Below are 22,413 nucleotides of genomic sequence, written 5' to 3'. Positions count from 1 at the left end.
TGCCTGGACCCACACCTGGCGCTGTTGTGCCTTAGTCACACACCGAGAGTTTTTCCACTGCCGGGCCCCAGATAACCTTCTCCTGCCGCACTGGCCACAGTGTTTGCACTTGTCCTCCTCCGCTGGTGCCAGGCTGGGAGACACACACACCCTGAGCCCTGGTCAAGGCACGCACACCTCTGGCCTGGGGCCACCTTGGGTCATGCCTGGCACCCAGGGCAGGGGTAAAGGGCCTGAGGTTCATCCTTCCCCAGGTGGGTGAGGAGCTGGCCTGGAGGGAACCTTCCTGGCAGGGCTAAATCTGGGGGCACATCTCTCCCCCAGTTGCTTGGTGGCAGATCACCCAGGCTTGGTACCCTGGACATCCCTGGTATCCAGGACAGCTGGAGTGGGTGATGGTGTTGCAGTGCCAGGACAGTGATGCCAGAGTTCCAGGGCACAGAAGCACTGGGCTCCCCGTCGCTGCTGGCTTTCCCTGATTCCCTGCATTGCCTCCTTACTCCCTGTGCCCTGGCGAGGCAGGACCTTGGTGGTCAGGTGTGGGCACAGTCCCAGTACAGGACTCAATGACGGACCAAGTACGTGACTCAGCCTTTCCCCTTTGCTCTGTGCTAGCTTTGGGATGCAGTGGCCATTAACAATAACTCCAGGCCAGAAACAATAACTGCAGGCCCCCCTGAAGCAGTGCTAATTGCTCCGCTGATGAGCCCATTAGCAGAAGCACCGGGCTAATGCGTTTCACCTGCGGGTCCATACAGCTCCAGGTGGGACACAGCTCCCGAGGCTCACAGAGGTGTGGGGGAGGCAGGCCAACAAGTGGGAGATATAATCAAAAACCAGCGCTGAATGGCCCCATCTGTCTCAAGGCTTTATTTTTTTTGGAACTGGTTTTTGTTTTCTTTAAGTGCCGTTTTAACAGGATGAACGACTGTGAACAACCGAACAACGTGTGGCAAAAAGAGAGGCCCCTTTTTTTGGTCTTACAAAGCTCTCCATGAAGCCGCACTGCCGGCAGGCAGAGACTGCAAAAGTTGGGAAAGCCTTGTCTCCTTCTGCAAACCCACCTTGGGGGTGTGTGGACCCCACTTCCAGGCCACCTGTGGCAAGAGAGCTAGGAAATGTGCTAGAAATTATTAGCAATGTCCACACACGCTGATGGGGAAGACTTTGGTAGATGAGGCAGAGCTGAGAGCAAATAGGGCAGGCAAAACCTCAGGATCAGCTCTGTCCTTGTGGGAAGGGTGCTAAAAGCCATCCCTGGTAGTGTGGAAAAGGGATTAAATTATTTCTGGGGACAACAGATGGTACTCTGGGAGTGTCACCAGTTCCCATTGTGGCACACGGGCTTTGTTTGGGCCCTGGTACAGAGGTGATGTGCCAATCCTCGTGGGACGGGCTCACCAGCAGGATGGAAATGGTGGTAACTTCAGCACAGCCTGGCTGGCCCTGAGGGATTCAGTGCAAGAGCAAGTGGGGTTCAGCTCATCCCAGGGCTGCAAGGAGAAGAGATTCCCCTTAGAGGCACCCCCTCTCCTGGGGTGGCCGGCAGGTCGCAGTGTATCTCTGTGCCCTGTGCAGAAACCATCTGCTTCAGGTGAACCCCTGCCAGGCAGCCGTGCCCTGCCTCGATCTCACAGGAAGGTGATTTCCCGAAGTCCCTCCTGGCCCCACACCACTGGTTTCTCCCCTTTCCTTGTTCCCATAGGAAAGAGGAAACAGGACAGTCTTATTAATAAAACTCTCTCCAGGCTGCCTCATGTGAGCGCTGCGGCTCTGCAGCATAGAGCGTGAGGGCGAGGAGCGCACGCTGTGGCACACGAAGCCAGCCCGAGCAGCCCCAGTGTGCCGTGAGGAGCGGCTGGCACCGGGCTGGCCCCTGGCACGGCTGCCGGGGAGAGCGGGACAGGGCAAAGCCGCCAGCGAGCGCCTCGGGAAAGGAGACTGGAAAACTCCTGATGAGAAACCAGAGTCAGCCCTTGGACCTCGGGACAGCAGCGACCATCTCAGAGTCCCCGAGGGAAGGGGGTCGCGGCAGCTGGGGGCACGGTGGGCGCGACGAGCGCGTTCGCGGCGCCCCCTCCCCGCCGCGCGGGCCGGGCTCGGAGGCGCCGGTCGGGCGCGGCGGTGCTGCCACCTCCTGGCGCGGGAGCGAGCTGCGCCTCCGGCGGGCTGTGCGCCCTGAGCGGGGCGAGGGGTGCCGGGACCCGGCTGGGGCCGGGCGCTACCGCGGGCCCGCGGGAACAGCAGTACCGGCGGCCTCGGGCAGGGCGGCCACGACCTGCCAGGAGCGGGACTCGAACCCGCCAGCCTTCACCCTCATCCCCGAGTGGTGCGTCCCCCAAAGCGCTCCGGGCACTTCCGGGCGCTTCTTGGCGGGAGCGGAAGCGGCGCTGCCCGGGCCGCCGTATGCGCCGCACGTCCCGGTGGCCGCGGAGCCGGCGCCGGTGGGTGCGCGGGTCCCGCTCGGAGCAGGGCGGCCGCGGCCGCGCGGGGGAGCGCCGCGTCTCGCACGCCCTCCCGCGGGCCTCCCGGGATCCCCCCGCGGCGCTGCGGGCCGCGGGCGCGGCGTGCGGAACCCCCGGGACCCGCCGGGTGCAAGGCCCCGTTGTTGGGCCTGGCGGGGGGATGGGAGGCGGCCGAGGGGGGTGTGTGTCTATGTAGATATAAGTGTGTGAGTGTGCGTGTGCATGGATACGCGTGTGTGTGCGCGGATATACGTGCGGGTATGTGTATACACACGCACCCACGCGTGTTTGTATGGGTCCGGGACACCCCCGCGGGAGTTAACCCCCGACCCCCGGTTTCCCGCCCTCCCAGAGCTGGAGGGGACGGACAGGACGGCGCAGAGAAGGCCAGAGGGCAGGCGGAGACATGGCGACTGGGGCAGATGTACGGGACATCCTGGAGCTGGGAGGCGTGGAGTCAGAGAACACGGGCACCATCAACAAAAAGGACATCATCAACTCGGATAAGGTGAACTGCAGTGCCCCGAGGGGCTGCTGAGTGATTTCCAGGCACTCGCTGACCTTGCATGTGGTGTTTGGGGTGAATATTGGAAGAAAGGATGGAATTAAAGCGTGTACCTTCTTAGTTACCTGTGCCGTGGCATCTGGTGTGGGGTTTAAGCTGGAACTGGGTAAGTTGTGTCCTGCTGAGCTGGCCAGGCCCCAGGACGTTCTCAGCTGTCTCTAAAACTCTCATTTTGTGAAGTATCTAGCCCCAAAATAAATAGAAGTAATACAACACAGTCTTGTTTTAGAGGAAAGAAAATACTGTCTGAGTCGACTGAATGACAGAAGTCTTCCAACATGTGTGGGGAAGGTGTGTGGCTGGGGTTTGGGGCAACTGGGATGCATTGCCTGGGGGAATATGGCAAGTTAGTAAGCTCTGTTAAGGATGTGTGACATGATGTGCTGCATTCTGTGTGGTAAAGTGCTACAGTATCTTGTTGTCTTCTGTGTTTTAAATTTGGGCAAGGTCATGGGCGTCCCATGTTTTGCAAGGTGTTGGGATGGTCGACTTAGGAGTAATTATGAGATGTGGAGGTGCTTTGAAATGAGCCCAGGGAGCTCTCTGGTACAGAGATGGCCTGATTCGAAGTAAAGCCTTTGTATCTGGGGAAAAAATCAAAACAAAACTGAAACATTTGTGTCTGAAAAGAAGCACTGTGGTTTCACTGCCCTGCTAGGGCACACAGTATAATCAGTGTAATGGAAAATCAGTGAGTTCCAGTCATTTAAAGGCTGAAATGTTGAAATTGCTGGTCATGGGCTGTGTTGGTGAACAGTGTCTGGTGAGCAGCCTGATGGCTGGCTTCAGCCTGAGTGTTGCCCCTGAGTGTTTGGAGTTGTGAGTTCTTTGATTTAAATGTGTTTGTGTGTTAGGCAGCAGAGAGCCAAAGGAGTACTGGTTGCTGGCTGTCTCTTTGGAGCAGGGACCAAGATGGTTTTCTCCTCGAGTTTACTGTAATGGGAAGAGAGAGGAAGGGAAAGTGCAGTGAAAAGTTCTGGGAGGCATGCAGGAGGGATTGAACAAAACATTCTGAATTTCTGCAAAGTACAGAAATTAAGCCAAACCAAAGGTGCAAGCTGTTATCACATGGAGAGTGCAAAGTTGCTAATAACAGTGCAGCTCTCACTCAGGAAATAGATCTGTTCTCAATTAGAAAAGAAACAGATTGATGTCTTGAAATCACAAGAGAACCATGAAGTACTTTCCAGTCCATTAGTGACTGAGAATGTTAAAATAAAAATTACTAGGCATAAAAACATTTAAATCAGCATGACCAAGTAGTTTGTTCTCAACTCCTAAAAGGGTTGGCTGAGCTGATCTCTGGCCTTCTGATATTAACTTTTAATAAATCTGGGAACTTTGGGGGAATTCCAGAAGCCTGTGTTCATACAGGGTGTGTGGTGACCTGTGGGTAACTGCCTTGGTTGGCCTTACATTGCTGCTGGTCAAAGTGATGGACACAGTAGGAGAGAGGTGCTTGATTAGGGATGAAAAGGTGCTGATATAATGCATGTCTGTCATGAAGTTTTATGGAAAGTAGTTGTAGTCCAAGATGACAGAGACTTATTTTTTCAGCGGAATCTTGAATTTGCTTGATAAAGGTGACTGTATGGATTTAGCACAATTTATGATGCAATGTTAGTTTTACTACTGAAAAATATTCTAATTTAAAATTTGGTCATGATATAGTAAGCAAGTATGTAATAGTAGTGTCCGGGGTAGCAGTTATAAAGATAGTAGAGTTAGACCAAATGCTCAGTAAACTATTCCCTCTTAAATAAAGTGTAACTTCTTAGTGTGGCTGTCACTGTACCTACCTGAATCCCAAGCTGATCACCTGATACAGTTGATTACTGATAAACTTGTATATGGGTATGAGTTGGGCTGTGTCTTAGAGACCATCAGTTCTGTCAATGGTTTAAGGGCCAGGTTGAGTTGTGTACATTAATTCCTCTTATGAGGAAACTGTCAAAAAATTTGTTTGCTGTGTAAATAGGAGAGCAGAATTTTGGGGACCAGAGAACTTTGGTAGGTGACACTGGCTGTTTTGCCAAGGGGCTACTGCAGGGGTGTAATCACAGATGGTAAAAACTGAAGCTGCTGCAGAACAAAGTGACAAAAACGATAAAAAGCTGGGAAGGCATTTCTTACTTGAAAAGGTATAGAATCACGTAATTAAATGCATTAATACCTCTGAGGACAATGCTTGCCTAGTAAGGAAGGGCTTAATGCACCAGCCCCTGCAATCTACAGCCAGATGTTCAGCTTGGAATTTAAGTGTGTTATCAGCAAGAGCAAATGTGGGTACTGGTGAGCCCGATCACTGAAAGTGGGTACATTTTGTCTGTCAGTGTCTTCCAGCAGGAATAGGCACTTTCCTGGAGAAATTCAAGGTGTCCAAAACCAGATAAAAGTAAAAACCATCACAGGGCACCAGGTTATACAGTTTTAATGTTCCCTCAGGAATTTCTGCTTCTGAATCTAAAATGTGATTTTTTTTGTTTCAGAAAAAATCCAAGAAATCCTCAGAGACATTGACATTTAAGAGGCCAGAAGGAATGCACCGAGAAGTTTATGCACTTCTCTATTCTGACAAAAAGTAAGAGCACATGTCATCTGTGCAGGTTGTGGGGTGGCGTGGGCTTTTGGTGGCAGGGCAGCATCCTCTTGAAACCAGTGGCAGTCTTGCTTCCCAGATTGATTCCCGTTTGTGCTTGGCCCATGCTTGTGCTCTTCTCTTAGTCATGGACAGTGTATGTTTTCCCTCTTCTAAATTTGAGGGGTTTGCTTGATACAGGAAATTAATTAGATACAGGCAAACAGTCTAATGTAGCCAAGCCAGTGCTCTTAGCCTTTGTATCTAATTCTTTCTTAATCTCAACTGGGAGTAGCACCTGCTTTTATATCTGCAAAAAGGGTTCTGAGCCTGAAATCTCTTTGGTTTTGTCTTGGACTGCTCCTTGCTTCTCATCACCAGCACTTTTCTCCACCACAGGGATGCACCTCCGCTGCTGCCAAGCGATACAACTCAGGGTTATCGAACAGTCAAAGCAAAACTGGGCTCCAAGAAAGTCCGGCCTTGGAAGTGGATGCCTTTCACCAACCCAGCGAGGAAAGATGGAGCCATGTTCTACCACTGGAGGAGGGCAGCAGAGGAAGGGAAGGATTACCCTTTTGCCAGATTTAATAAAGTAAGTGGGAGCACTTTCAAACAAAAGCATATAAACAGCAGCTGGAAAATACCCTTCAGTTTCTTGGCTGTCCAGACGGGAAGTTGATTCTTTCAACATGTGAAGGCTGAGTTAAATTTGGTAATTGCATTTTGAATTGTAGCATGACCTGCAAGCATGTGACCATGGACTGATGTCTCCAAATCATTCAGGCAAAGCAGGCTTTGTATGTGGTCAGAGCTTGGTAGAGACCCTGGTGTTTCAGGTGTGCAGTCATGGATTTGGTGAGGAGAACTTGTGTTACCTACCTCTGTTCCTGACCAACACTCTCCCCCTGATTACAGGCTCAGGGTAGTAAAAGGTATTCTATTCTGAGCGAGACATAAAAGTCAGAAATCTTGCTATTTTGCTCAGTATGAAAAAAAATGGCTTGAGCTTCATGGCCAAAAAGGTGGCTTGGAACCTCTTGGCCAGATTCCAGCACAGATGCTGAATTACTTTGCGTTCCCTCTGAAATTGCTCTCGTGGTATCAGTGTGGTGCAGTCCCCTGTTCTTTGCATCTTACATTAAATTGTCACAATGTGTTGTTGTAATCTCCTGCTGTCTTTTGTCCCAGATGTATCTGCTTTGAGTGGCTGTGCCTTTTATGTGTATGCACAAAGAAAACTACATCAAGATTTATACTTCAAAGTCAGGACCTCCAGAGCTAGGAAGGAGCAGAGTTAGGGTGCTTCCGTAATGTAATTTAACTCCCTTCATGATGCAAATATGAAAGAGTGAGAAAACCATGTGCTAACATGATTCCACAAAAGCTCTGCTTGTGTGTAACCGTATACAATATTTTAAGTTTGTAACCCACAGAGCATCAGCTCTAACAAAGCTTGGCTTCCTGCAGAGTTAAGTGGTTGGTTGACCTTATATGTTAGAATGCTCCAGCTCTGACTGATGCTTTTCCTGTAGCTGGGACATTGGTAAGAGCCTCCTGTGGTATCTCTTCTCTGATGTCTGGGGTGGAAGTCTGAAGTATGACTCACTTAGTCGAGGCACCTACCTAGCTGTCTGAGTGAAACTTTGTGAGGCTAATTGTCGCTAAGACTCTACTGCTGGAACTGGTTTTGGCTGAGTTCAACTGAGTTTATCAGAGGGGGCCACACATCACATCTGGGTGTTTTAATTACATGATTCTCGTTTCCTTAACTTTATCAGGTACTGTGAGCTGACAGAAGAGCCTTCAGCAAGGCTGTAACCTTTAGATTAGTGGTACAGACCTCTGCCATCTGCAAATGCACAATTACCTAATATCAGGAGCAAGTCGTTACCCTTGTGGTGCTGTAGTTGAGAAAGTTGAAGGCACTGATGAAGAGTTTTGCAGATATTTGCTTTATCAGAGGAAATTTACTTACTTTTCCAGACTCTTGTGTGTTTCTTCTCACATACTTGATACCTCTGCCTGAATCTTTCTCTCCCCTTGGCATGAGCCTGTTTTCCTGTGTAGACTGTCCTGTTGGTCACTCAAGCTCTTTAACCAAGCTCCTGGGTCACTGCTCAGTTACTTTCCCTTTTCTCTGTGCTGCCAGTCTCCAGTACAATTCCCTCCTCTTTGTTGTGAGATCCAAAATGTGAACTTGGGTTTCACCATGTACACTGAGCCTTGTTTCAGGCTGTGAAATAGGAGTATAAAAGCAGCTTTGCTGGTGTCAGAGCAAAGCCCTCTCTCAGCCAATACTGGTTTTTTTTGACTACCATCAATAAAGGCTTAGTGAAAGAGTACGAGAATGGGGCAAATACATATTTTCCTATTTTCTGGTGGTCTTTAGCTTAAGGATTTCTTAATTTGAAATTTGTGTTTAATAATTCTTGCTAGGTACATTCAGGGCAGAAAGCTTCTTCGTGAGTAACCCATGCTAATGAGTTCTTCAAGTTAATTTTGTGTGATGTGCAAAGGTGCTTCCTCTGCTCATTTCAAACTGCTGCCTTGAGGTTTAGTCCCTCGGAGATCTTGTGTTACATGATGTAGTAAATTGTCCTTGCTGTGTACGGTGTTCTCTGTAATGTGACATGCCCTCCTGTGCACTCTCTTGTTCTCAAATATCCTTTCTTTTAACTTGTGTGGACTAGGAGTGAGTGTTCCACTTACAAGAGCATGGTGGATTTATGTGGGCTGTTTTTCTCTATTTTTCTCATAATTTTTACTGTTCAGTTTGAATTTTTACCTCTATTAGGCATTGTGCTGATGTTTTCACTGAGCTGTCTTGTGGCTCCAGGATCCTGAGCAGTTTCAGCTAATTTAATACTCATAATTTTGTGAATTTATAGTGGGAAATGTTGGACTGAGAGAGGTTTTCTGGGCCATTGAATCCTCCTCTTGGCTCTTTCAGGTCCTCCCACAATCTAGTCCCTTTCATAAACTGATCAAGTTCCTTTTGAATAGCACTTGGCTTTTCCTGCCCCTGTGCTTCCTTGGGAAGCTCTTCTAGGCTGTCTTTGCTCCATTTCATTTCCAGGTTAAATTTTCCATGTTAAATTGCCATTTCTTTGCAAGTCAATTTCTTTGTTCTTATTTCAGTTGTTCTTTTCTTCCCATGAGTGTTCCTTTCATTTCATCTAACATACTTGAAGCCTGCAGTCAGATTCTCCTTCAGACTTCCTTTGCTAGGCTGTGTTCTCTTCCAGTCTGCTGTAGGAAGACAGGCTCACCACCCCATTACTCATGCTCTTCTCTGTACTTGTTTCCATTTCAGTGCATCTCTCCTGACCAGGGATCAGTAGTGTTGGAGTTGGTATTCCTGCCAGTATTCTTGTTGTGCAGTTGAAACACTGCCAGTTTCTGCTGGAAATCCCTCTCTGGGGATCGATCATATTTGCCTTTTCGTGGTTATGTTACATTTGAATGTATTGTCAGCCCGTGGTTGGCTCAAGCTTTCCATCTGCTCCCATCTTCTGATTTCTTTCAGGGGTTCTCACCTGAGCAGCCATGAATGGGGCTGAGGAAGTGTTTTGGAAGTGTCTTTGCTCTTATCACATTCTGTTGTCTGATGAGGCATCTGCCACCTTCCCTTCTATCCACTGCAGAGGGCCCTGCTGGCTCTTCTCATGTGTGTGTGCTCTCCTCTAGAAATTATTTTGTTTCATGATGTGCATGGGACATCCTTACAGTGTCTGGTAAGATGGCTTTGCTCCTGTTGGAGGTGGTACTTGAATGTTGGGGTTCAGTGCATCCCCAAGAGATCTGCTTCACCTTTGAATTTCTGTGTCTAAGTGATAGAGGAAGGGCAGTAGACCTAAAGAAGCTGTTACTTGGAGGCTCAGAAATGCTCCTCTGAGCTGTAGGGAGTTCATGAGGATGACTTTCCTGATGACAGGACACAAAACCACAGTGGTGTTGCGGCACACCTGCTTGCATGCACACTGTTTTCTTCTGGAGGCAGGACCTCCTCAGGCTGAGCAAAGTGTTGCTGCAGGAAGGAGTGAGAGGCAATAAGGGAGGAAAGCACAGGGTTATTTACACTTTTGCTTTACCACATGCTAGGATTTCCCCTAATGTAGTAAATATTTTTGCTGTTTCTTTAGTACTCATGTGATACTTGTGCTCTGGATAGAGGCCTTGCAGAGCAGGCCCAGGCTGGGGACAGGAGTGTGGGCTTGGTCCTTTAGGCACCGGGACACTGTGAGAGTTGTACTGTCATTTGGCTCTGTCATTCTGCTGGGGAAAAGATCTGTGGGAAAGGGAGGGACAAAGTTATTTGCCAGGTTTATGGCCTTCAGTTGTACAGTACACAGTCTTTCAGATCTTCATGATACTGTCTGCACCAAACATGAAAGAAGTAGTCTGAGTATCAAAGCAGGTGTGCTAAAGGCTGGGGATTACTGCCCCTTGCCTTTCCTGTTCTTCCTGTACAAGTGAGCATGTCCTAACCCAAGAGTCAACTGTCAGAGCACTTTGTGCCAAGGTATTGGTTTTGCTGTATGGGAGGAATGCAGGGAGGCTGCCTGAATCTTGGCTTCACTGTCATGTTAGCCTGAAATTTTGAAACCCATAGTCAGGATGTGGGTTGCTGACCTCTGCCTGTGTAAACCATTTGAAACAGGTTTCAGCCTCCTGGTAGGCTTCCCTGGATGTCACATTATGGCCTTGGGATCACACATTGCTCCATTTCAAGTCCTCTTCCTGCTCATCATGTTTCCTATCAGGACTCGTTGCTCAGGGTCTTGGCAGCCCCCTCCTGTCAGTGCTGTGCTCATGCTCTTGGCTCAGGTATCTTGGCAGTGAGGAGGGTAGTGCTGCACGAGAGCTACCATGGTTTTCTCTCTCTCCACAGACAGTGCAGGTTCCTGCATACTCAGAGCAGGAGTACCAGATGTATCTCCACGACGACGCGTGGACCAAAGCTGAGACAGACCATCTCTTCGACCTGGCTCGGCGCTTTGATCTGCGCTTTGTAGTCATTCATGACCGCTACGATCACCAGCAGTTCAAGGTGAGTCCTGAGGGCCAAGCTGCTGCAAGCAACCTGCTGCTGTGGCATGGGCAGGGTTTTCTGCACTTGAAAGACCAAATTACCCTTTATATCAACTTAATTAGGGAAAAAGAATGAATTATTGGCGGCAAGGAATATTGAATTTCCAGCACGAGGCATTGCTGTTTGCTTTGTTTGTAATTAAATCCACTGTGACTTGTTCTCATTCCCTGTTGTGTTTTATTAGAAAGTTAGAAGGTTTGCGTCTGCCAGGAGAACAGCTCGTTGTTCCTTGAAGATAAGGCAGCTGGGGAGTTTATTTGAGCAGGCTAGGTGTTCTGTATTTCAGTCTAGGCCCTTGGAGAAGGATCTACTAAAACCCTGGGGGCTGGGACTTCTCCCTGGTGCTGCTCCTGACTTGTGGTCTGACATGGTGCAGGTTTCCATCATCTCTGCTGTGGAACAGGGACCATCAGTGGTCTGAAATTGCAACCCTGGTGTCATGATTGCTGATCTACTATACTGGTTCCATGCCTCCTGGTGACATAGGGAATGATGTGACATCTACAGAACAGCTCCTTGTTATGCTCTGAAATGCTCACATGAAGAGCAAAGTAAAATAACAAGAGTATGCCCAGCTGAGCACCCCAAACATCTTTTGGGCTTGGATTAATGGAACACAACTCAGTTCATGAAATCGTGGGCAGTAGATGCTGCTGATACCTTGTCTGTGACTTGAATGACCATTGTCTAGAGCAACTCAGAGACCTGCACATTTGTTGCAGTTTCCTGCTTGCAGGCTTTCTCCTCTCAACGCTCCTTGCATCCTTTTATCTTCACTGCTTGGGATGTTCCAGTGCTGTATTGTCTCTGAACCCTTAGCACTGTTGGATCTTTTGGTGGGTATTTTTAAAGTGGTAGCTGTGAACCCGTGGCAGTTAATTCTTGCAGCTCACTGAGAAACTCCTCTTTCCCTGTCATTCCCCTGGCACTGCAAGGGTCTCTGCTAGGCCTTCCTCCCAGGCACTGTCTCTTGTACTGTATGTGACATCCTTGTGGTCCTTAGGTGGCTGCTGCACAAGGTTTTGCTTAGTTCTTCCATAATGTTGTCATCCTGTGATGTCTTCCACAGAAAAGGTCAGTGGAGGATCTGAAGGAACGGTATTACCACATTTGTGCCAAGCTGGCAAACATTCATGCAGTTCCAGGCACAGACCTAAAAATCCCAGTCTTTGATGCTGGCCATGAGAGACGAAGGAAGGAACAGCTGGAAAGGCTTTACAATAGGACACCAGAGCAGGTAACTTGGGGAAGAGAGCATCACTTCTCCAGAAGATTGATAGGTTGAACCAGGAGGTATATGATGCAGGCCAGAGGGTGGGAAAGGTAAAGAAGGGCTGCACAAGAAAAAAAGCAACACCTGAGTACAGCTTTTGTTGTTGGGTTAATGTCCCTTTAAGGAGGTTAAAAGGACAGTCATTGAGAAACCTGACTATCCAGGAGAAGGGTCTACATGAGCAGAGTAATGGTCTCTGGTAACTGCCAGGACCTTCTCAATGGCACTGACTCTATTAGTCCTCTGATAGAAGCAAATTCTCAATGTCATCATGAGTACCAGAGTTTCATGGAGAGAGAATTATTTATTTGAGAGTAAAAATCTTTCCAGAAAGCATCAAAGACTAAATCTACATGCTTAGTTCTTCTCTGTGTTGAAGCTATGTAATGGTCCTACAGTTCAGAGATTAAAAAAGTGTGTTCTCCATAGTCTGGGGAGAGCATCCTTTTCAGTTAGTTCCCTCCAAGGACAAGTCCATATGTGACTTACTCTGCTTCTTCACCCCGCTGACAGGTGTCAGTACTAGGCATAGCTGCTCTAGGTTCTATATGCTATGACTGGGGAGGGGAGTTTTTTTCTTTTCACAACACTGTATTTGCAACTGCAGCATATTTGGGCTTTTTAACCCTTCTGTGCTTTTGATCTCTGGAAGATGGGATTAGTAATTTATGGATTGTTGAAGGGTGCATCATAAATGTTGTGATACAGTACCTGTCAGGCTGTAGAGTGGCATTGCCGTGGGTGCAGGGTAAGGTTATGGAGTGTAACATGCGCTACAAATCCAAGAAGTTAGGCAGGAGCATAAAATCATTCCGGGGCTGGCCCAGGGCAGAGCTGCTATCGGTAGATGGCCCCCTTGCCTTGCCAGGCCTCCTCTGCTCTCTGACTGCCCTGACGTGCTCTGGTCTGCAGGTGGCAGAAGAAGAATACCTCATCCAGGAGCTCCGTAAAATTGAAACCAGGAAGAAAGAGAGAGAAAAGAGAACCCAAGACCTGCAGAAGCTCATCACAGCTGCTGACACCACCACTGAGCAGAGGCGTGCTGAGCGCAAGGCTCCCAAGAAGAAGCTGCCACAGAAGAAAGAGACAGAGAAGCCTGTAAACATTTATCTTTCTTTTTTTTCCCCTTTACCCTGTTTATGCTCTGGCTGGGTAATGTTTTCTGCAGCAGTCCTATGGGTATCAGGCCCTTTCTGGGTGGTGGGAGTAACTGCTGGCTGCCTTCTGGCAGATGTTTTTTGGTTACATCTTTGGAAGGCAGATTGGTGTAAGGCAGCCATTGTCTGAGTCCCCGGTGTGCTCTCAGTCTCTCTCCCATTTGAAAAATGCTGGTTTAAGCGGTGTGCTCTCAGTCTCTCTCCCATTTGAAAAATGCAGGTTTAAGTCCTGTTTATCTTTCCCTGCCTGAAAAAAGAGATGAAATAATGCCAACTGTTAATGCATCATGGCAAGGAGAAGCATCTCTCTCCCTTCTTCTTCCAAGTGTATTCTGTTACTGCTGTGTAGGGTTGGCCCACAAACCCATTGTCTTTCACCTGCCTTATTTTTCTAGTTCAAGTTTTCCTTTCCTCCCCAGCTCCTGGATCTCAGCAGCATCTCCCCAAGCTCAGTACATGCCTCTCTCCTGACCCTCAGCTGTGATCAGAGCAGCCCTGCTGTGGGACTCTTGTATTCTGGGAGCTATTGGCTATTTCTCCATGAGCTCAGCTGCAGTCTAAGGGGCCCAGAACACAGCTTTCAGTTCACATTTGGTGCCACCTCAGTTTCCCTTACTGGAAAGAGGTGGACAGCATGGACTGATCCAAATTCAGCACCTTTATTAGGAAAGGGCTGTTAAAAAAGTCTCAGATGTTTCCAGCGAGTCCCTGGGAATTCCTGTCCCTCCACCTTGTGAACAGAGAGTACTTGAGTAATTTTTCTCCAAAAGATTCTGTACGGAGAGTGGGGAGAAGCAGTGAATTCTAGACAGTTATTGCTTGAATTGTGCCTAATGGCCACCACATCCTCTAAACACTCTTCTGGTGTGTCATGTCCTGTGTGTGTCCCTGCTGTGTGATGAGAATAATACCACTGGGCACCTTGTGCATTGAGTTCCCTAAAGGGTTGTTCTGGGAAGGCTCAGCCATGGCTGGCATATCTCCCTGTAAAGGAAGCAGTTTGTCCCTGGTGGGAATGAACAAAAGGGGGCTAGAGAACGGGGCTGGAAAGATGCTGAGGATGCCAAGGCAAGGGAGTCCACCCCTAAATGTTGGCTAGGACCTGTCTGCAGGCATGCAGTGCATAGGCACACCAGGGTGGGCAGAGAAGCAGTTTCTGTTGTTGCAGTAGCATCATTTCATCCATGACAGAGTCCATTAGGAGTCAATTACCAACTATAGCCAGGAAATGTTAAGAAAAAAATTGCATTTTAACTAAGAATTTGAATCGGGAGCTGCATCAGCATCATTTCAACAAAGGAAAATCATTTAGCAAAGAGTCAATTGAGGTTGAAGCGTTTACAGCATGTACAGGCTGTACAGGCACATGAGGCAAAAGAACCCATTTAATTGCTTATTGCTGAATGCAAGTCAGAGTTGGCTTGGCTGAGGCAGTGATGCTGATTTCCCCACACTGCTTGTGTCAGGGTGTTCAGCAACAGGCTGAGGGGCAGAGTTCAGGGAGTTTGGAAGCCAGCCTTTGTGCAAAGGAAGCAGAGAGGATTGGTTTTTGATTGCAGCCTTGTTTGTCTCTAATAAGGCAAGCAGGGAGGCTGTATCCTACTAAAGATCAAGGTGATCTCTACAAGTTCATTAGCCCTGTTGGTCGTTAGAGAATACTTTTTCCTTCATGGTCATGTTTAGGAGTCTTTTCCCAGGTCCTCTCTTTATAGGACAGACAACAGATAACTGAAATAATCTTAATGCCTGGCCATGCAGAGTGGTTTGCAGGGTGCCACCTCAAGACCAAGACCTAGAGATAGCTGATAGGGATGTGGGAGTTATTGGCAGGGAACTTGAGAAATTGAGTTACTGTCCTTCAGCATCTCTTATGATCTTGGGGCCATCCTGGCTGTCTCAGCCCTGTCTGGAACAAAGAGCAAGCTGCAGAGCCTCTCTGCAGAGAAATCTGGGAGCAGCAAGGCAAATGCTGCCTCCAAAGAAATGGGGAGATTTGAGGTGACTTGGTTTTGGAAAAACACAATTGTGCATGTGTTTTGCAGAGGTTGTGGCTATTCTTAGCTTGAATCATAAGTATTGCTGATCCATTCAGGGGAACCCACACCATTCACTTCACAGATAGCCTGGTTTAATAGTTTAAAAGTCTGCTCACCTTTTGCTTTGCTCATCAGCATAGATTTTTAAGAGATTGTATTTATTTTTTCCATTTCATTGAAATGCAAAATGCTCTACTGTTAGCAGCAGAAACTTGGAATTTTGCTGCATTTTAATGCTGTGCTTAAAATATGAAGAAAGAAAGAAAACTGTCTAATGAGTGGACAAATGGCAAAACATGGATGAATAGCGGGCCTCCCTGGGAGGGGGCAGTCCTTGCATCCTCATTAGTGGCCTCAGGTCTGTACAGATCAGAGGTTTCTCAGCTCATTCCTTTGAGAGTTTACAGTCAAAAGGCAAGATTTAGGGAAGTCCTGGGCTGTTTTGATCAGTGAAATGAGTCAAAGTCGGATGAGGATGATACTCTGCAAATATGTATAAATACCATGTGGGGTCAGGGTTTCTGTGTGGGTGGATTTAAGATGCACTGTGTAGAGCAGTGCATTTAAACCAACTGACCAAAAATGTTTGAGTTTTCCAAAGATGCCTTGAGTAGTTTTCTCAATGAATTGCTTGGGATTTTCCCACTGAATCCCATTGCTCGGGATTTTCCTCTTGCCTCAGCTCTGACATGTGGCCGTGGCAGGTGGTTCTCTGTCATAGGAAATGGTGTTTCCCCTTCAGATAGTCTCTATATGAAATGTTGTGTTTCTTGTGTTTCCTCCATCAACACATCCTGTTTCAATCTCTTTCAGGCTGTTCCTGAGACTGCTGGCATCAAGTTTCCTGACTTCAAATCTGCAGGTGTCACGCTGCGGAGCCAGAGGGTAGGCTCTTGTCCTGTTCCCATGGGACCTCTGTTAATGTCTTTCACTTTGCCTGGCTCTCTCCTCATCCTTTTATAGCTAAAGAAAGTCAACTTCTTGCCTCTAAAATAGGAAAGGAATTCCATAAATGCGGAGACTCAGAAACCTGGAATGCTGGCTCTGTGGAAGCCAACTCATTGCCTTGCAGAGGCACCTGAACTTGCCACTAGTTTGTCACTAGTGTGCCTGCTCTGCTGTTAGACACCTGTGACAGAGCCAAATGGAGCTCTCTAGTCCGGAGCTCACAGCCAGAACTAATGGGCCTCTTGGAGCATGTGTGTTGCTAGCTGAGAGGTTCTTTTGGAGTGGTTTGGGCTGGAAAGGACCTTAAAAATTATCTAGTTAAGATTATTAAGAACTGCATGTTCAGGTTCTGTCTTGAAAAAAGCCAGAAACACAAACACATAGAATTTTTAGCTTTTCTATTTACATTATCTTAGAACATATTTTTTGGAAAAGCCCCCATGTTTGGTCTGTTGCAGAGATACTCCTGAGTAAAGAACTTTCTTGCTGTTTTTGTATTGCTTTCTTATATCAGCAAGACTTGACACCTGCCTCTTTGCCACAAGTCTTGGGATATCAAGTAACTTAAACGTGCTTGGTCAACTGAATGTTTTCAGAGAAGTCTTGATATCAAAATCTTGTGTGCCCATACAAGTACTTTGTGCTTTTTTCCTAGCCAAAAAAAAAAATAATTAATTGCTTTATTGTAGCAAAGTTGAATAAGTGCATTCTTTGCCTGGCATCCTCACTTGGCACAATAAATTTAAAAGACTGTTTTTATGGAATGTTCTTTTCATATCAGACTGGTTTCAGATCTTGCTGGCTGTTAATAGAAATGTGTTTGGGGTCATGCTGCTTTGATGTACTGGTGCATGTGTGTGTTAGAGGTGGGATGCCTCAGCAGGGTCACTGCTGAGGGGCCCCTCCAGTGTACCAGTGCCACCATCTGCAGGATACGTGTTTGAGTGAGGGGCTACAGCCTTGAGGAAACCACAGTCCAGAGACAAGCAAGATTGCAGTGCAGGTGTTGAGATTTATTGAGACGTGGCAGATGTGTTCTCCAGCACTAAGATAAACAGAGTAATTTATGGAGATTGATTTGGATTTTGAAAACTAATAAGTAATGGTTGATCTTTTCTAATTTTTTTACCCCCTCTGGAAGAGAAACTGAGCAATAATGTATCAGTGATGAAACCATCTGGCAAAGCCAGCAACCTTTTTGTGTGCCAAACAGGCAATTCAAATCCCAGCCTTCGTGAAAATGGGTGCTGCTTGCTTTTATCTGTTCCCTTTAATGCTCACAAGATGCAGTGTTAAGCTGAGGCATGGCAGTCTGATTCAGCAACTTTTAGCCTGCAGTATCCAAGCTCCTGGAGTGACCTAGAGCAACTTTCTATGTTCTTCTTGAATTTTTTAAGGAGATAAATGCTGTTCTTAGAATTACCAGTGGTTTGTGAATTAAAAAGATGGTTCATCACTGATCTAGGTGAAAAAACATCACCTTGCTGTTTGGAATTGTGAAACCTAACTCTAAGCCAGAAAAATGAATTCATTTGTGGCTTTTAGCCAGTCACCTGGCTTCCTTATCCAAGCCTTCCCTGTTTTTAAAATGGAACCTATTAGACTCACTTGCTTCAGAGATGCATGATGGGGAGAATTAATTACATGAGGTCAGTACAGGCCTTTTGAACTGGCAAGAGGTGCTGAAGTGCCAAGTGTTATGGAGTTGACAGTCCATGCTAATCCAAATTATTTTACTTGTGGGATTTATATGGCAAACCCTCTGATCTCCAGTGATGTGGAATTGATCAGGGTGGAGGCTGACTAGGACTAAGTGAGGAATTGGAATGAAGTGCTGGAAATTCATACTCTGGCAACATCCAGCATAAGATGTTTTGCCCATAGCACATTGAAAAATTATTTCTAAAAGCTTGTTCTGTCCTGCAGTAAGTTCTTTTGCCTGAAGATCTAAAGAGTTCCTCACCTAAAGGCTTCTGTTTTCCTCCTTTGTTTCATACTTTGCTACTGTGCTTTATGCCTTTCGTGGTTAGGTAAAGTTGGATTTTGCAGTGAGATCAGGGCTCAACCTCTGTCATGTGTGAAAAATGTACCATATCATCCCCAGGATAATAGCACTTACTCTTTGATTAGAGATTTTTTTTTCCTGAGGATTTACAATTAGTCTGAAATCTGAGTTAAAATTAATTTATAGAAATGAGTCCTTGAAGAAAAAGTTAGGAATCCATATTCAACTTAATTTGTTCCCAGTAGTTTTTATGACGATAGCCATGGCTCTTCAAATTCCCTGTCATTACAGCTTACACAATCTTATGGACAGGCTGGATTTGAAGACTGTTTTTTTCCTCCCCCTGTGAGGATTAATGGTCACTTAGAGCCATTATTCTTCATAACTGAAAGTTTCTCCTTCAGCAGACGCTGAAGAGTAATCTTCTGCAGTGACTTGGACAAGCTGGCTGCTATCAGACTGGCCTCAGTCTCCCATTGTTCTCCATGGGACTGTGGCCACAGGCAAAGAAGGCCACAGCCCCCGTGCCCTTGCTCTGCATGGGATTTCCCTCTGCCTCCTGACAGCACAGACTGCAAGTTTCTCTAAGGCAGTGGGACGCTGGGCATTATGAAAAGCTTCCTCTTAATTCAAGGCAGTGTATTGCCTTGGTGCCACTGAGAACAGGGGGCAGTAGCAGATGTTTGGAAAGGGGTGAGCCTTCTAAGAGTTTCTTGAGAAGAATTTTAGACCTTTGCATTTGATGTTAGTAAAACAGTGTTATGAGAATAACATCAGAAGTGTGTTATTAATCCTAAGCATTGCTTCTGGAAAACTTCTTGTTATACCAGCTCTGCTCAGCTGGGAGGTCAGACAGCCAAAGAGCCAGAGGAAAAGAGAGATGTGTAGGGAATTTGAACAGGGAAAGGTGAAGAAAAGACTAAAGGGAAAGCAGGGAGCTATGAGGAGGGAATACTTTGCTGTGGGTCTGCCTGAAGGAAGGGAAAGATGGGTACTGTTGAACTTGGATCTTTTCCAGGATCCAGACAAACAAACAGTAACTAATGTTTGTGATCTGGGCATGATGTTGCTTCAGTAGGGCAGAACTGAATTTGTTCTGATTTCACCACAGTGTTTCTGTACCATGTATGTTCAGCTTTCTTTTAAATTTAACCTTTGTCTTTGACTTTGTTGTATTCAGAGCGCTTGACTTTGGCGTATTTAACATCTCTGCAGTGTGTTTTAAGTTCTTCTCTCTCAGCCCTGTCAGTGGATTTTAACTTAAAATTTTGATAATGCTGTTGAATTGTTGCAGCAGTGCTCTTAAGAAAGAAGATGATGCATGGAAAAGGGTGGGTGTTTGTACCCACTCCTGCATGTTGAGGTGTACATCTGTGTCCTTGCTCGGTTGTCATGGGTTTGGAAGCAAAGGAACTGGAAGAGAATTGATTTAAGTGGTGTCTTATCTGGAAACAAAACAAAAGCTTGTGATGAGAAGATGTTTGTAGAATTCTCAGTCTGCAGAAAGGATTGAGGGATGCTCCAGCTTAGTCATTCAAAGCTGGCCTCCTCCCCTCGGAAAAGGCTTCCAGCCAACAGCCTGACTCCATCTGCTTAACTGGGATCTTGTAGACAATTTGCCAGTTGAACAAATTAAGAAAGAAGTAAAGGAAGGAAAATTACAAGTATGGCTTTAGTACCCATTGATTCAAATATTCACACTCACCAGCTTTTAAATGTTTAGTAGCCTTCTGAGCACTTTTTTAGCACTGATTAATGAATAAGAATTTACTGTGGTTGCGTGAGGAAGCATGTGTGTGAGTTCTTCCATTTTTTTTTTTCTTGGAGTGAGAACTAAGTGCTTCCTGCAAGTCCAAGGTGAATGATATTTCTAGAGGAGGATGGGGTTGTATGTATGTGTTTAGACATGTTTATTCTCTGTATTTGATCTGACCAATAATTACATGGCCAAGCACGCTGGCTGTTTACCCTGCACTGGAGGCTCCTGGCTTCTGTTCCTTCCCTGTCATTAATGCAAACCCAGACTTCATTGGCAGTGAGCATGTGACACATCTGTCTGTCCTCCTGTGATCAATACCGTCCCTTCAGAGGTTCAGCTTTTGAAAGCAGTTCCATAAAATACCAGTTATTCTTATTTGGATTTGATAAATTTAATTACTTGAAGCAATTAATTATTTATTTGCTTTGTATTGATTGCACTCCAAGGCGTTCTGACATCAATCTCATGGAGATCAGCACACCCTTATTAGGTGGGGAAAGTTTATGTTTCCAGGTCTGAACATCCCATGGATTAGTTAGCTGAGATGTGCTTGTTGCTTCTGCTAGCAATTTTTCATTAGTGAAGTTGTATGTTTTGCACTCTTCAAGAGAGTGGCTGGGAGTAATTTCCACAGGGAGTCTGACAGGTGTAGAAGGGAAGTAGTTCTCTCATTTCTGTGAATAAAACTTATGAAGAAATGATGCAGGCTGGATCGAATTCATGTTGTGGCATTGCCATCTATTTGTTGTACTATATGCCCTTTAATTAGGGCCAAGAGAGTGCTGGTGCATTTCCTAATCAAACTCCTGTCTGTAGAAAATGAAATAAGATGAAAATATTGGTGTATTTATTTTTAGAGAGGACTGCAAAGGATACAAAATCTTGAATGAACTAGAGAAGGTGAATCCAACATGTCTTTTCCTCCATTCTTGTGTTTAGCTAAACCAAAAGGCACTTAATGTTAAATTGCTGAAAGAAAATCCATCCATCACCTTTTTTTGTGGAGGTCGTTGATGGGAGAGAGCATCTGGACCAAAGCCTTAGTAGGTTCTCGGGTATAAGGAGAGCACTCTGGCTACAGGAGTGGGATCACTCTGGGTGCAGGAATGGGATCTTTAAAATAAATTGTAGTTCTGGAAAGGACACTCCATGTTGCTGCTTCTGTTGAATCATCCAGTACCAAACAGTGTCCATGCAGTATGAGGCCTCAGGGACCTTTGTCAGTCCTGGATTTGAGAAGCTTTTAGTACCTCTGTGTGCCTGTAGTGACACAGTCTGGGGTGTCATTCATCAGCCAGTTTTATTGTGTGTAACACGTGCAGAGCTCCATATATATCACTTTTTTCTTTCATTAGTGTAACCAATATAATGATTGGACTGTAATTAGTCACTGTGGTTGTTGGTATTTGTGTAAGTGGAGATTCAGTTAAATTATTTAAGAGAAAAGCATCAATTCAAGACTAGATGCCTGTGTTGCTACACTTTGCTGTGTCTGATCTGGAAGTTTACATGACGTTCTTGTACTATGGTAGATTTGCCTTGGAATTCCTGCTCCTGTGGCCAGTCTTAGGGTCCTCCCTGCAATCACAGCACACACTGCTGTGCTCTTGGTTTGTTTCTGTCAGATGCTGCTTAGAGGCTGCAGCCATTTCCATTTTCTTCAGGTCTCAGCTTGGTCTTCATGCCTATGGTGAGAGGCAGGGGTAGGACTATCTGGGAATCTGCAGATCTTCTTAAAGCAAACTACTGTAGTGTCATTCTGGTAATGTACTTTTAGCATAAAATACCCTCCAGTAAAAATGTCCTGTGCAGTTCTTTCTTTTGCAGCCCTTCAGTTCAATGCAGTGAAGCACTTCAGAATTTCAGAAATGTGCAAGTTCGTATGTAAAACTGAATTTTTCAGCTGAGGTTTTTCAAATTCCAGAGCTCTAAGACTAAAGTACTTAGTATGGTTCTTTCCTTCCTTGGGTCTTAAAACTGCACAGGAGTGGAGGCTCTCTGCTCCTGCAGAGTAGAGCCATGCAACTCAGGAATGTTTGACCTTCAGGCAGAAAATGCAAAAAATATTATTCATCTGAAGCTTTAGCACTGCTTCCTGGAAATCCACTAAACCATTCAGTACTCTAAAGATATTCATGAAGAAAGTGCCTAATGAGAAAGTTTTCTTGCTGCTGAAATCCATAAGGAAGGTGGTTTTCAATGTCAGTGAGCTGTATTATAATGCTGAACAATACTGGTGCTGGTGCATAAAACCACAGGTACAGCTGTGCAGGCAGGCATAGGTCAGATGTGTGGAGATTTTAGGATTAATGTTTTTAGGACAGTTATATTGTTTAGGATTGGGGAAGGCTGATTTTAAGAAAAAACTTACCTTAAAATTGAATTAAAATGAAGTGCAGCATCAGGGAGGGTTCATGTGAAATATTTAAATAACCACTGATTAATTTTAGAAACCTTGTATTTTGGTGATAGACCAAACAAAAGGTTTCAGCACAAAAAAAAAAGATTTTTTGGGAGAGGAGTGGGAAGTTG

At 46.1% G+C, this 22,413-nt stretch overlaps 1 protein-coding gene across 2 annotated transcripts in view; it reads left to right on the top strand.

The window, feature by feature from the left end:
• Window positions 1-2,374: 2,374 nt before the first annotated feature.
• DMAP1 (DNA methyltransferase 1 associated protein 1) overlaps window positions 2,375-22,413 on the top strand; it is a 30,100-nt gene continuing 10,061 nt past the window's right edge. The window contains exons 1-8 of one of the 2 annotated variants that reach the window (XM_030953713.1): window positions 2,375-2,444; window positions 2,818-2,973; window positions 5,520-5,611; window positions 6,008-6,203; window positions 10,503-10,661; window positions 11,773-11,940; window positions 12,889-13,074; window positions 15,983-16,054. In XM_030953713.1, the coding sequence (XP_030809573.1) occupies window positions 2,872-2,973; window positions 5,520-5,611; window positions 6,008-6,203; window positions 10,503-10,661; window positions 11,773-11,940; window positions 12,889-13,074; window positions 15,983-16,054 (975 nt within the window). In that variant the 5' untranslated portion in view covers window positions 2,375-2,444; window positions 2,818-2,871. Of the gene's footprint in view, window positions 2,445-2,817; window positions 2,974-5,519; window positions 5,612-6,007; window positions 6,204-10,502; window positions 10,662-11,772; window positions 11,941-12,888; window positions 13,075-15,982; window positions 16,055-22,413 lie in introns of those variants that run through there. The other variant, XM_030953714.1, reaches the window with a different exon arrangement.

Source organism: Camarhynchus parvulus, chromosome 8 (assembly GCF_901933205.1).
Source record: "Camarhynchus parvulus chromosome 8, STF_HiC, whole genome shotgun sequence".
In the NCBI taxonomy this organism is placed as follows: domain Eukaryota; kingdom Metazoa; phylum Chordata; class Aves; order Passeriformes; family Thraupidae; genus Camarhynchus; species Camarhynchus parvulus.
This window is presented reverse-complemented; position numbering and strand designations above follow the sequence as displayed.